Source organism: Oncorhynchus nerka, linkage group LG18, assembly GCF_034236695.1.
Source record: "Oncorhynchus nerka isolate Pitt River linkage group LG18, Oner_Uvic_2.0, whole genome shotgun sequence".
Classification (NCBI taxonomy): domain Eukaryota; kingdom Metazoa; phylum Chordata; class Actinopteri; order Salmoniformes; family Salmonidae; genus Oncorhynchus; species Oncorhynchus nerka.
Window position 1 is genome coordinate 7269579 of NC_088413.1, and position 15667 is coordinate 7285245.

The 15667-nt window shown below is 45.0% G+C and overlaps 1 protein-coding gene across 1 annotated transcript in view; it reads left to right on the forward strand.

Annotated features, from left to right (window-relative positions):
- LOC135561734 (carboxypeptidase Z-like) overlaps positions 1–15327 on the forward strand; it is a 59115-nt gene extending 43788 nt beyond the window's left edge. The window contains exon 16 of the mRNA XM_065003479.1: positions 13896–15327. Coding sequence (XP_064859551.1) covers positions 13896–14141 — 246 coding nt within the window. The 3' untranslated portion in view covers positions 14142–15327. The remainder of the gene's footprint in view (positions 1–13895) is intronic.
- The last annotated feature ends 340 nt before the right edge of the window (positions 15328–15667 follow it).

Consider the following 15667-nt stretch of genomic DNA (forward strand, 5'->3'; position numbering starts at 1 on the left):
AGGTGTTGATGTCAGGGTCATGATATCTGAGGTGTTGATGTCAGGGTCATGATATCTGAGGTGTTGATGTCAGGGTCATGATATCTGAGGTGTTGATGTCAGGGTCATGATATCTGAGGTGTTGATGTCAGGGTCATGATATCTGAGGTGTTGATGTCAGGGTCATGATATCTGAGGTGTCAGGGTCATGATATCTGGAGGTGTCAGGGTCATGATATCTGAGGTGTTGATGTCAGGGTCATGATATCTGAGGTGTTGATGTCAGGGTCATGATATCTGAGGTGTTGATGTCAGGGTCATGATATCTGAGGTGTGTCAGGGTCATGATATCTGAGGTGTTGATGTCAGGGTCATGATATCTGAGGTGTTGATGTCAGGGTCATGATATCTGAGGTGTTGGTGTCAGGGTCATGATATCTGAGGTGTTGATGTCAGGGTCATGATATCTGAGGTGTTGATGTCAGGGTCATGATGTCTGAGGTGTTGATGTCAGGGTCATGATATCTGAGGTGTTGATGTCAGGGTCATGATATCTGAGGTGTTGATGTCAGGGTCATGATATCTGAGGTGTTGATGTCAGGGTCATGATATCTGAGGTGTTGATGTCAGGGTCATGATATCTGAGGTGTTGATGTCAGGGTCATGATATCTGAGGTGTTGATGTCAGGGTCATGATATCTGAGGTGTTGATGTCTGAGGTGGGTCATGATATCTGAGGTGTTGATGTCAGGGTCATGATATCTGAGGTGTTGATGTCAGGGTCATGATATCTGAGGTGTTGATGTCAGGGTCATGATATCTGAGGTGTTGATGTCAGGGTCATGATATCTGAGGTGTTGATGTCAGGGTCATGATATCTGAGGTGTTGATGTCAGGGTCATGATATCTGAGGTGTTGATGTCAGGTCATGATATCTGAGGTGTTGATGTCAGGGTCATGATATCTGAGGTGTTGATGTCAGGGTCATGATATCTGGTGTTGATGTCAGGGTCATGATATCTGGAGGTGTTGATGTCAGGGTCATGATATCTGAGGTGTTGATGTCAGGGTCATGATATCTGAGGTGTTGATGTCAGGGTCATGATATCTGAGGTGTTGATGTCAGGGTCATGATATCTGAGGTGTTGATGTCAGGGTCATGATATCTGAGGTGTTGATGTCAGGGTCATGATATCTGAGGTGTTGATGTCAGGGTCATGATATCTGAGGTGTTGATGTCAGGGTCATGATATCTGAGGTGTTGATGTCAGGGTCATGATGATGTCAGGGTCATGATATCTGAGGTGTCAGGGTCATGATATCTGAGGTGTTGATGTCAGGGTCATGATATCTGAGGTGTTGATGTCAGGGTCATGATATCTGAGGTGTTGATGTCAGGGTCATGATATCTGGTGTTGATGTCAGGGTCATGATATGGTGTTGATGTCAGGGTCATGATATCTCTGATGTCAGGTCATGATATCTGAGGTGGTGTCAGGGTCATGATATCTGAGGTGTCAGGGTCATGATATCTGAGGTGTTGATGTCAGGGTCATGATATCTGAGGTGTTGATGTCAGGGTCATGATATCTGAGGTGTTGATGTCAGGGTCATGATATCTGAGGTGTTGATGTCAGGGTCATGATATCTGAGGTGTTGATGTCAGGGTCATGATATCTGAGGGTGTTGATGTCAGGGTCATGATATCTGAGGATGTGTTGATGTCAGGGTCATGATATCTGAGGTGTTGATGTCAGGGTCATGATATCTGAGGTGTTGATGTCATGGTCATGATATCTGAGGTGTTGATGTCATGGTCATGATATCTGAGGTGTTGATGTGGGTCATGATATCTGAGGTGTTGATGTCAGGGTCATGATATCTGAGGTGTTGATGTCAGGGTCATGATATCTGAGGTGTTGATGTCAGGGTCATGATATCTGAGGTGTTGATGTCAGGGTCATGATATCTGAGGTGTTGATGTCAGGGTCATGATATCTGAGGTGTTGATGGTCATGATATCTGAGGTGTTGATGTCAGGGTCATGATATCTGAGGTGTTGATGTCAGGGTCATGATATCTGAGGTGTTGGTGTCAGGGTCATGATATCTGAGGTGTTGGTGTCAGGGTCATGATATCTGAGGTGTTGATGTCAGGGTCATGATATCTGAGGTGTTGATATCAGGGTCATGATATCTGAGGTGTCAGGGTCATGATATCTGAGGTGTCAGGGTCATGATATCTGAGGTGTTGATGTCAGGGTCATGATATCTGAGGTGTTGATGTCAGGGTCATGATATCTGAGGTGTTGATGTCAGGGTCATGATATCTGAGGTGTTGATGTCAGGGTCATGATATCTGAGGTGTCAGGGTCATGATATCTGAGGTGTTGATGTCAGGGTCATGATATCTGAGGTGTTGATGTCAGGGTCATGATATCTGAGGTGTTGATGTCAGGGTCATGATATCTGAGGTGTTGATGTCAGGGTCATGATATCTGAGGGTGATATTGATGTCAGGGTCATGATATCTGAGGTGTTGATGTCAGGGTCATGATATCTGAGGTGTTGATGTCAGGGTCATGATATCTGAGGTGTTGATGTCAGGGTCATGATATCTGAGGTGTTGATGTCAGGGTCATGATATCTGAGGTGTCAGGGTCATGATATCTGAGGTGTTGATGTCAGGGTCATGATATCTGAGGTGTCAGGGTCATGATATCTGAGGTGTTGATGTCAGGGTCATGGTATCTGAGGTGTTGATATCAGGGTCATGATATCTGAGGTGTTGATGTCAGGGTCATGATATCTGAGGTGTTGATGTCAGGGTCATGATATCTGAGGTGTTGATGTCAGGGTCATGATATCTGAGGTGTTGATGTCAATATCATGATATCTGAGGTGTTGATGTCAGGGTCATGATATCTGAGGTGTTGATGTCAGGGTCATGATATCTGAGGTGTTGATGTCAGGGTCATGATATCTTAGGTGTTGATGTCAGGGTCATGATATCTGAGGTGTTGATGTCAGGGTCATGATATCTGAGGTGTTGATGTCAGGGTCATGATATCTGAGGTGTTGATGTCAGGGTCATGATATCTGAGGTGTTGATGTCAGGGTCATGATATCTGAGGTGTTGATGTCAGGGTCATGATATCTGAGGTGTTGATGTCAGGGTCATGATATCTGAGGTGTTGATGTCAGGGTCATGATATCTGAGGTGTTGATGTCAGGGTCATGATATCTGAGGTGTTGATGTCAGGGTCATGATATCTGAGGTGTTGATGTCAGGGTCATGATATCTGAGGTGGTGTCAGGGTCATGATATCTGAGGTGTGTCAGGGTCATGATATCTGAGGTGTTGATGTCAGGGTCATGATATCTGAGGTGTCAGGGTCATGATATCTGGTGTTGATGTCAGGGTCATGATATCTGAGGTGTTGATGTCAGGGTCATGATATCTGAGGTGTTGATGTCAGGGTCATGATATCTGAGGTGTTGATGTCAGGGTCATGATATCTGAGGTGTTGATGTCAGGGTCATGATATCTGAGGTGTTGATGTCAGGGTCATGATATCTGAGGTGTTGGTGTCAGGGTCATGATATCTGAGGTGTTGATGTCAGGGTCATGATATCTGAGGTGTTGATGTCAGGGTCATGATATCTGAGGTGTCAGGGTCATGATATCTGAGGTGTTGATGTCAGGGTCATGATATCTGAGGTGTTGATGTCAGGGTCATGATATCTGAGGTGGTGTTGATGTCAGGGTCATGATATCTGAGGTGTTGATGTCAGGGTCATGATATCTGGAGGTGTTGATGTCAGGGTCATGATATCTGAGGTGTTGATGTCAGGGTCATGATATCTGAGGTGTCAGGGTCATGATATCTGAGGTGTTGATGTCAGGGTCATGATATCTGAGGTGTTGATGTCAGGGTCATGATATCTGAGGTGTTGATGTCAGGGTCATGATATCTGAGGTGTTGATGTCAGGGTCATGATATCTGAGGTGTTGATGTCAGGGTCATGATATCTGAGGTGTTGTGTCAGGGTCATGATATCTGAGGTGTTGATGTCAGGGTCATGATATCTGAGGTGTTGATGTCAGGGTCATGATATCTGAGGTGTTGATGTCAGGGTCATGATATCTGAGGTGTTGATGATATCAGGATGTCAGGGTCATGATATCTGAGGTGTTGATATCAGGGTCATGATATCTGAGGTGTTGATGTCAGGGTCATGATATCTGAGGTGTTGATGTCAGGGTCATGATATCTGAGGTGTTGGTGTCAGGGTCATGATATCTGAGGTGTTGATGTCAGGGTCATGATATCTGAGGTGTTGATGTCAGGGTCATGATATCTGAGGTGTCAGGGTCATGATATCTGAGTTGTGTCAGGGTCATGATATCTGAGGTGTTGATGTCAGGGTCATGATATCTGAGGTGTTGATGTCAGGGTCATGATATCTGAGGTGTTGATGTCAGGGTCATGATATCTGAGGTGTTGATGTCAGGGTCATGATATCTGGTGTCAGGTGTTGATGTCAGGGTCATGATATCTGAGGTGTTGATGTCAGGGTCATGATATCTGAGGTGTCAGGGTCATGATATCTGAGGTGTTGATGTCAGGGTCATGATATCTGAGGTGTTGATGTCAGGGTCATGATATCTGAGGTGTTGATGTCAGGGTCATGATATCTGAGGTGTTGATGTCAGGGTCATGATATCTGAGGTGTTGATGTCAGGGTCATGATATCTGAGGTGTTGGTGTCAGGGTCATGATATCTGAGGTGTTGATGTCAGGGTCATGATATCTGAGGTGTTGATGTCAGGGTCATGATATCTGAGGTGTTGTGTCAGGGTCATGATATCTGAGGTGTTGATGTCAGGGTCATGATATCTGAGGTGTTGATGTCAGGGTCATGATATCTGAGGTGTTGATGTCAGGGTCATGATATCTGAGGTGTTGATGTCAGGGTCATGATATCTGAGGTGTTGATGTCAGGGTCATGATATCTGAGGTGTGTTGATGTCAGGTTCATGATATCTGAGGTGTTGATGTCAGGGTCATGATATCTGAGGTGTTGATGTCAGGGTCATGATATCTGAGGTGTTGATGTCAGGGTCATGATATCTGAGGTGTTGATGTCAGGGTCATGATATCTGAGGTGTTGATGTCAGGGTCATGATATCTGAGGTGTTGATGTCAGGGTCATGATATCTGAGGTGTTGATGTCAGGGTCATGATATCTGAGGTGTTGATGTCAGGGTCATGATATCTGAGGTGTCAGGGTCATGATATCTGAGGTGTTGTGTCAGGGTCATGATATCTGAGGTGTTGATGTCAGGGTCATGATATCTGAGGTGTTGATGTCAGGGTCATGATATCTGAGGTGTTGATGTCAGGGTCATGATATCTGAGGTGTTGATGTCAGGGTCATGATATCTGAGGTGTCAGGGTCATGATATCTGAGATGTCAGGGTCATGATATCTGAGGTGTTGATGTCAGGGTCATGATATCTGAGGTGTTGATGTCAGGGTATGATATCTGTCAGGGTGTTGATGTCAGGGTCATGATATCTGAGGTGTTGATGTCAGGGTCATGATATCTGTCAGGGTGTTGATGTCAGGGTCATGATATCTGAGGTGTTGATGTCAGGGTCATGATATCTGAGGGTGTCAGGGTCATGATATCTGAGGTGTCAGGGTCATGATATCTGAGGTGTTGATGTCAGGGTCATGATATCTGAGGTGTTGATGTCAGGGTCATGATATCTGAGGTGTTGATGTCAGGGTCATGATATCTGAGGTGTTGTGTCAGGGTCATGATATCTGAGGTGTTGATGTCAGGGTCATGATATCTGAGGTGTTGATGTCAGGGTCATGATATCTGGTGTTGGTGTCAGGGTCATGATATCTGAGGTGTTGATGTCAGGGTCATGATATCTGAGGTGTTGATGTCAGGGTCATGATATCTGAGGTGTCAGGGTCATGATATCTGAGGTGTTGATGTCAGGGTCATGATATCTGAGGTGTTGATGTCAGGGTCATGATATCTGAGGTGTTGATGTCAGGGTCATGATATCTGAGGTGTTGATGTCAGGGTCATGATATCTGAGGTGTTGATGTCAGGGTCATGATATCTGAGGTGTTGATGTCAGGGTCATGATATCTGAGGTGTTGATGTCAGGGTCATGATATCTGAGGTGTCAGGGTCATGATATCTGAGGTGTTGATGTCAGGGTCATGATATCTGAGGTGTCAGGGTCATGATATCTGAGGTGTTGATGTCAGGGTCATGATATCTGAGGTGTTGATGTCAGGGTCATGATATCTGAGGTGTTGATGTCAGGGTCATGATATCTGAGGTGTTGATGTCAGGGTCATGATATCTGAGGTGTTGATGTCAGGGTCATGATATCTGAGGTGTTGATGTCAGGGTCATGATATCTGAGGTGTTGATGTCAGGGTCATGATATCTGAGGTGTTGATGTCAGGGTCATGATATCTGGAGGTGTTGATGTCAGGGTCATGATATCTGAGGTGTTGTGTCAGGGTCATGATATCTGAGGTGTCAGGGTCATGATATCTGAGGTGTTGATGTCAGGGTCATGATATCTGAGGTGTTGATGTCAGGGTCATGATATCTGAGGTGTTGATGTCAGGGTCATGATATCTGAGGTGTTGATGTCAGGGTCATGATATCTGAGGTGTTGATGTCAGGGTCATGATATCTGAGGTGTTGATGTCAGGGTCATGATATCTGAGGTGTTGGTGTCAGGGTCATGATATCTGGAGGTGTTGATGTCAGGGTCATGATATCTGAGGTGTTGATGTCAGGGTCATGATATCACGAGGTGTCAGGGTCATGATATCTGAGGTGTTGATGTCAGGGTCATGATATCTGAGGTGTTGATGTCAGGGTCATGATATCTGAGGTGTTGATATCAGGGTCATGATATCTGAGAGGTGTTGATGTCAGGGTCATGATATCTGAGGTGTTGATGTCAGGGTCATGATATCTGAGGTGTTGATGTCAGGGTCATGATATCTGAGGTGTTGATGTCAGGGTCATGATATCTGAGGTGTTGATGTCAGGGTCATGATATCTGAGGTGTTGATGATATCAGGGTCATGATATCTGAGGTGTTGATGTCAGGGTCATGATATCTGAGGTGTTGATGTCAGGGTCATGATATCTGAGGTGTTGATGTCAGGGTCATGATATCTGAGGTGTTGATGTCAGGGTCATGATATCTGAGGTGTTGATGTCAGGGTCATGATATCTGAGGTGTTGATGTCAGGGTCATGATATCTGAGGTGTTGATGTCAGGGTCATGATATCTGAGGTGTTGATGTCAGGGTCATGATATCTGAGGTGTCAGGGTCATGATGATATCTGAGGTGTCAGGGTCATGATATCTGAGGTGTTGATGTCAGGGTCATGATATCTGAGGTGTTGATGTCAGGGTCATGATATCTGAGGTGTTGATGTCAGGGTCATGATATCTGAGGTGTTGATGTCAGGGTCATGATATCTGAGGTGTTGATGTCAGGGTCATGATATCTGAGGTGTTGATGTCAGGGTCATGATATCTGAGGTGTTGGTGTCAGGGTCATGATATCTGAGGTGTTGATGTCAGGGTCATGATATCTGAGGTGTTGATGTCAGGGTCATGATATCTGAGGTGTCAGGGTCATGATATCTGAGGTGTTGATGTCAGGGTCATGATATCTGAGGTGTTGATGTCAGGGTCATGATATCTGAGGTGTTGATATCAGGGTCATGATATCTGAGGTGTTGATGTCAGGGTCATGATATCTGAGGTGTTGATGTCAGGTTCATGATATCTGAGGTGTTGATGTCAGGGTCATGATATCTGAGGTGTTGATGTCAGGGTCATGATATCTGAGGTGTTGATGTCAGGGTCATGATATCTGAGGTGTTGATGTCAGGGTCATGATATCTGAGGTGTTGATGTCAGGGTCATGATATCTGAGGTGTTGATGTCAGGGTCATGATATCTGAGGTGTCAGGGTCATGATATCTGAGGTGTCAGGGTCATGATATCTGAGGTGTCAGGGTCATGATATCTGAGGTGTTGATGTCAGGGTCATGATATCTGAGGTGTTGATGTCAGGGTCATGATATCTGAGGTGTTGATGTCAGGGTCATGATATCTGAGGTGTTGATGTCAGGGTCATGATATCTGAGGTGTTGGTGTCAGGGTCATGATATCTGAGGTGTTGATGTCAGGGTCATGATATCTGAGGTGTTGATGTCAGGGTCATGATATCTGAGGTGTCAGGGTCATGATATCTGAGGTGTTGATGTCAGGGTCATGATATCTGAGGTGTTGATGTCAGGGTCATGATATCTGAGGTGTTGATGTCAGGGTCATGATATCTGAGGTGTTGATATCAGGGTCATGATATCTGAGGTGTTGATGTCAGGGTCATGATATCTGAGGTGTTGATGTCAGGTTCATGATATCTGAGGTGTTGATGTCAGGGTCATGATATCTGAGGTGTTGATGTCAGGGTCATGATATCTGAGGTGTTGATGTCAGGGTCATGATATCTGAGGTGTTGATGTCAGGGTCATGATATCTGAGGTGTTGATGTCAGGGTCATGATATCTGAGGTGTTGATGTCAGGGTCATGATATCTGAGGTGTCAGGGTCATGATATCTGAGGTGTCAGGGTCATGATATCTGAGGTGTCAGGGTCATGATATCTGAGGTGTTGATGTCAGGGTCATGATATCTGAGGTGTTGATGTCAGGGTCATGATATCTGAGGTGTTGATGTCAGGGTCATGATATCTGGAGGTGTTGATGTCAGGGTCATGATATCTGAGGTGTCAGGGTCATGATATCTGAGATGTCAGGGTCATGATATCTGGTGTTGATGTCAGGGTCATGATATCTGAGGTGTTGATGTCAGGGTCATGATATCTGAGGTGTTGATGTCAGGGTCATGATATCTGAGGTGTTGATGTCAGGGTCATGATATCTGAGGTGTCAGGGTCATGATATCTGAGGTGTCAGGGTCATGATATCTGAGGTGTTGATGTCAGGGTCATGATATCTGAGGTGTTGATGTCAGGGTCATGATATCTGAGGTGTTGATGTCAGGGTCATGATATCTGAGGTGTTGGTGTCAGGGTCATGATATCTGAGGTGTTGATGTCAGGGTCATGATATCTGAGGTGTTGATGTCAGGGTCATGATATCTGAGGTGTTGGTGTCAGGGTCATGATATCTGAGGTGTTGATGTCAGGGTCATGATATCTGAGGTGTTGATGTCAGGGTCATGATATCTGAGGTGTCAGGGTCATGATATCTGAGGTGTTGATGTCAGGGTCATGATATCTGAGGTGTTGATGTCAGGGTCATGATATCTGAGGTGTTGATGTCAGGGTCATGATATCTGAGGTGTTGATGTCAGGGTCATGATATCTGAGGTGTTGATGTCAGGGTCATGATATCTGAGGTGTTGATGTCAGGGTCATGATATCTGAGGTGTTGATGTCAGGGTCATGATATCTGAGGTGTCAGGGTCATGATATCTGAGGTGTTGATGTCAGGGTCATGATATCTGAGGTGTCAGGGTCATGATATCTGAGGTGTCAGGGTCATGATATCTGAGGTGTTGATGTCAGGGTCATGATATCTGAGGTGTTGATGTCAGGGTCATGATATCTGAGGTGTTGATGTCAGGGTCATGATATCTGAGGTGTTGATGTCAGGGTCATGATATCTGAGGTGTTGATGTCAGGGTCATGATATCTGAGGTGTTGATGTCAGGGTCATGATATCTGAGGTGTTGATGTCAGGGTCATGATATCTGAGGTGTTGATGTCAGGGTCATGATATCTGAGGTGTTGATGTCAGGGTCATGATATCTGAGGTGTTGATGTCAGGGTCATGATATCTGAGGTGTTGATGTCAGGGTCATGATATCTGAGGTGTTGATGTCAGGGTCATGATATCTGAGGTGTTGATGAGGTGTTGATGTTGATGGGTCATGATATCTGAGGTGTTGTGTCAGGGTCATGATATCTGAGGTGTTGATGTCAGGGTCATGATATCTGGTGGTGTTGATATCAGGGTCATGATATCTGAGGTGTTGATATCAGGGTCATGATATCTGAGGTGTTGATGTCAGGGTCATGATATCTGAGGTGTTGATGTCAGGGTCATGATATCTGAGGTGTTGATGTCAGGGTCATGATATCTGAGGTGTTGATGTCAGGGTCATGATATCTGAGGTGTTGATGTCAGGGTCATGATATCTGAGGTGTTGATGTCAGGGTCATGATATCTGAGGTGTTGATGTCAGGGTCATGATATCTGAGGTGTTGATGTCAGGGTCATGATATCTGAGGTGTTGATGTCAGGGTCATGATATCTGAGGTGTTGATGTCAGGGTCATGATATCTGAGGTGTTGATGTCAGGGTCATGATATCTGAGGTGTTGATGTCAGGGTCATGATATCTGAGGTGATTCAGGGTCATGATATCAGGGTCATGATATCTGGAGGTGTTGATGTCAGGGTCATGATATCTGAGGTGTTGATGTCAGGGTCATGATATCTGAGGTGTTGATGTCAGGGTCATGATATCTGAGGTGTTGATGTCAGGGTCATGATATCTGAGGTGTTGATGTCAGGGTCATGATATCTGAGGTGTTGATGTCAGGGTCATGATATCTGAGGTGTTGATGTCAGGGTCATGATATCTGAGGTGTTGATGTCAGGGTCATGATATCTGAGGTGTTGATGTCAGGGTCATGATATCTGGTCATGATATCTGTGTTGATGTCAGGGTCATGATATCTGAGGTGTTGATGTCAGGGTCATGATATCTGAGGTGTTGATGTCAGGGTCATGATATCTGAGGTGTTGATGTCAGGGTCATGATATCTGAGGTGTCAGGGATATCTGAGGTGTTGATGTCAGGGTCATGATATCTGAGGTGTTGATGTCAGGGTCATGATATCTGAGGTGTTGATGTCAGGGTCATGATATCTGAGGTGTTGATGTCAGGGTCATGATATCTGAGGTGTTGATGTCAGGGTCATGATATCTGAGGTGTTGATGTCAGGGTCATGATATCTGAGGTGTTGATGTCAGGGTCATGATATCTGAGGTGTTGATGTCAGGGTCATGATATCTGAGGTGTTGATGTCAGGGTCATGATATCTGAGGGTGTTGATGTCAGGGTCATGATATCTGAGGTGTTGATGTCAGGGTCATGATATCTGAGGTGTTGATGTCAGGGTCATGATATCTGAGGTGTTGATGTCAGGGTCATGATATCTGAGGTGTTGATGTCAGGGTCATGATAGGTGTCAGGGTCATGATATCTGAGGTGTCAGGGTCATGATATCTGTGTTGTGTCAGGGTCATGATATCTGAGGTGTTGATGTCAGGGTCATGATATCTGAGGTGTTGATGTCAGGGTCATGATATCTGAGGTGTTGATGTCAGGGTCATGATATCTGAGGTGTTGATGTCAGGGTCATGATATCTGAGGTGTTGATGTCAGGGTCATGATATCTGAGGTGTCAGGGTCATGATATCTGAGGTGTCAGGGTCATGATATCTGAGATGTCAGGGTCATGATATCTGAGGTGTTGATGTCAGGGTCATGATATCTGAGGTGTTGATGTCAGGGTCATGATATCTGAGGTGTTGATGTCAGGGTCATGATATCTGAGGTGTTGATGTCAGGGTCATGATATATCTGGTCATGGTGTTGATGTCAGGGTCATGATATCTGAGGTGGTGTCAGGGTCATGATATCTGAGGTGTCAGGGTCATGATATCTGAGGGTGTCAGGGTCATGATATCTGAGGTGTTGATGTCAGGGTCATGATATCTGAGGTGTTGATGTCAGGGTCATGATATCTGAGGTGTTGATGTCAGGGTCATGATATCTGAGGTGTTGGTGTCAGGGTCATGATATCTGAGGTGTTGATGTCAGGGTCATGATATCTGAGGTGTTGATGTCAGGGTCATGATATCTGAGGTGTTGATGTCAGGGTCATGATATCTGAGGTGTTGATGTCAGGGTCATGATATCTGAGGTGTTGATGTCAGGGTGATATCTGATGTTGATGTCAGGGTCATGATATCTGAGGTGTTGATGATCAGTGTCATGATATCTGAGGTGTTGATGTCAGTGTCATGATATCTGAGGTGTTGATGTCAGGGTCATGATATCTGAGGTGTTGATGTCAGGGTCATGATATCTGAGGTGTTGATGTCAGGGTCATGATATCTGAGGTGTTGATGTCAGGGTCATGATATCTGAGGTGTTGATGTCAGGGTCATGATATCTGAGGTGTTGATGTCAGGGTCATGATATCTGAGGTGTTGATGTCAGGGTCATGATATCTGAGGTGTTGATGTCAGGGTCATGATATCTGAGGTGTTGATGTCAGGGTCATGATATCTGAGGTGTTGATGTCAGGGTCATGATATCTGAGGTGTTGATGTCAGGGTCATGATATCTGAGGTGTGTTGATGTCAGGGTCATGATATCTGAGGTGTTGATGTCAGGGTCAGGTGTTGATGTCAGGGTCATGATATCTGAGTGTTGGTGTTGATGTCAGGGTCATGATATCTGAGGTGTTGATGTCAGGGTCATGATATCTGAGGTGTTGATGTCAGGGTCATGATATCTGAGGTGTTGATGTCAGGGTCATGATATCTGAGATATATGGCCAGGGTCATGATATCTGACATGTTGATGTCAGGGTCATGATATTCAGGTGTTGATGTCAGGGTCATGATATCTGACATTTGATGTCAGGGTCATGATATCTGAGGTGTTGATGTCAGGGTCATGATATCTGAGGTGTTGATGTCAGGGTCATGATATCTGAGGTGTTGATGTCAGGGTCATGATATCGAGGTGTTGATGTCACAGTTCTGATATCTGAGGTGTTGATGTCAGGGGTCATGATATCTGAGGTGTTGATGTCAGGGTCATGATATCTGAGGTGTTGATGTCAGGGTCATGATATCTGAGATGTTGATGTCAGGGTCATGATATATGAGGTGTTGATGTCAGGGTCATGATACAGGAGGTGTTGATGTCAGGGTCATGATATCTGAGATATAAGGCTAGGGTCCTTCTGGAACATCCGGTGTCTGGAGGTAAGTTATTCAAATAAATAATCGTGGTTCATTTATGAACATACAAGTATCTTATATCGTGTGGCCATTCTTAGTGGCGTCTTCTGGAAAGGTGGAATAAACCAGTCAGGAGTAGGTTTTCTTGATTGAACACAGTTCTCTATTGAGGGCATTTGGTCAACTAAAACACAGGTGGAATAAAACACATCAACACAAACACTCCAACATAATCAATGAAAATCTCCCAAGGAAAATTATACATCTTCTTCTCCAGATGAAACAGGAACACAATAGGCTTATCTTTAAACTACAACAAAGTCACCGTCTTAGTGGTTCTTCCTGGATAGCTCCTCTGTCTCGGTGGCCATTCTTAGTGGTTCTTCCTGGATAGCTCCTCTGTCTCGGTGGCCATTCTTAGTGGTTCTTCCTGGATAGCTCCTCTGTCTCGGTGGCCATTCTTAGTGGTTCTTCCTGGATAGCTCCTCTGTCTCGGTGGCCATTCTTAGTGGTTCTTCCTGGATAGCTCCTCTGTCTCGGTGGCCATTCTTAGTGGTTCTTCCTGGATAGCTCCTCTGTCTCGGTGGCCATTCTTAGTGGTTCTTCCTGGATAGCTCCTCTCTCTCGGTGGCCATCTTCCAGAGAGCCCCCCCCCCCCTGCATATCCTGGCTTCTGGGCCTGAGTAACCTCCCCTCTCCCTCTCCCCTCTCCCCCCTCCTCCCTCCTCCCCTACCTCTCATTAAAGATATGTATTTCTCTCCTCTCCTCCAGGTCCCTGTTCAGCCAGTAGGACCAGACTACCACCTGTTCCTCAGCTCCTCCCTGGACACTTATGAGCGCTTCGACCCTTACAACCACTTCCAGAGCTACGGCCGCTCCGAGCCGGGAGAACCGAGGGAACCCAGGGAACCCAGGGAACCGGGGATGGGAGCAGAGGAGCAGGAGAAGCCGTGGTGGTGGAACTACTTTACTCAGGCAGGGGTCTCTGCTCCCACCTGGCTGCTACGGAACCACTAGAAGACTGGACAGGAGAAAGACTGGAACGGCACACTATTCCCTTATTCCCTATTCCCTTATTCCCTCGCACTATTCCCTTATTCCCTATTCCCTTATTCCCTCACACCATTCCCTTATTCCCTATTCCCTTATTCCCTCACACTATTCCCTTATTCCCTATTCCCTTATTCCCTCACACTATTCCCTTATTTGGTGCACTACATTTGACCAAAGCCCAAGTGCATTGTGGGGCGGCAGGATAGCCTAGTGGTTAGAGTGTTGGACTAGTAGCCGAAAGGTTGCAAGTTCAAACCCCCGAGCTGACAAGGTACAAATCTGTCATTCTGCCCCTGAACAAGGCAGTTAACCCACTGTTCCTAGACCAGTTAACTCCACTGTTCATAGACCAGTTAACTCCACTGTTCATAGACCAGTTAACCCACTGTTCCTAGGCCGTCATTGAAAATAAGAATTTGTTCTTAAACTGACTTGCCTAGTTAGGTAAAATACAAATTATTTGTAGTTTGCATCCCAAATGGCACCCTATTCCCTATATAGTACACCCTGTTCCCTATATAGTACACCCTATTCCCTATATAGTGCACCCTGTTCCCTATATAGTCAAAAGTAGTGCCCTGTAAAGGGAATGGGTGCTATGTGGAATGTCTCCTACAAGTAGAGGCATGAATTGGTTCTCAGTCTTTTTTTGGTTTCTGTCCCCCATCACATGTAGCTCTGGCCGGAGTACCACCCAACGTTCCCCTCATGTTCCCAGAAGGCCTTATGTTCTGTTTAGTCTTCCTGTGTAGATAGGCCAGGTACCCTGTCCACCAGGGGAACACCTACCTCCACTATGGACAGGAATCTGATCATGTGTTGTGTCCTGACCAGGAATGATTCTGGGCCCTATTAACATATTGGGTGTTCTATTGTGTTTCATTAAGACATTCTAGTTCTGTGTTCCTCAGTGTTCTATTGTGTTTCATTAAGACATTCTAGTTCTGTCTTCCTCAGTGTTCTATTATGTTTCATTAAGACATTCTGTCTTCCTCAGTGTTCTATTGTGTTTCATTAATACATTCTGTCTTCCTCAGTGTTCTATTATGTTTCATTAAGACATTCTGTCTTCCTCAGTGTTCTATTATGTTTCATAAAGACATGCTGTCTTCCTCAGTGTTCTATTATGTTTCATTAAGACATTCTGTCTTCCTCATTCTGTCTTCCTCTGTGTTCTATTATGTTTCATTAAGACATTCTGTCTTCCTCAGTGTTCTATTATGTTTCCTTAAGACATTCTGTTTTCCTCTGTGTTCTATTATGTTTCATTAAGACATTCTGTCTTCCTCAGTGTTCTATTATGTTTCATTAAGACATTCTGTCTTCCTCAGTGTTCTATTATGTTTCATTAAGACATTCTGTCTTCCTCAGTGTTCTATTATGTTTCATTAAGACATTCTAGTTCTGTCTTCCTCAGTGTTCTATTATGTTTCATTACAGACATGTTTCATTAGTTCTGTCTTCCTCAGTGTTCTATTATGTTTCATTAA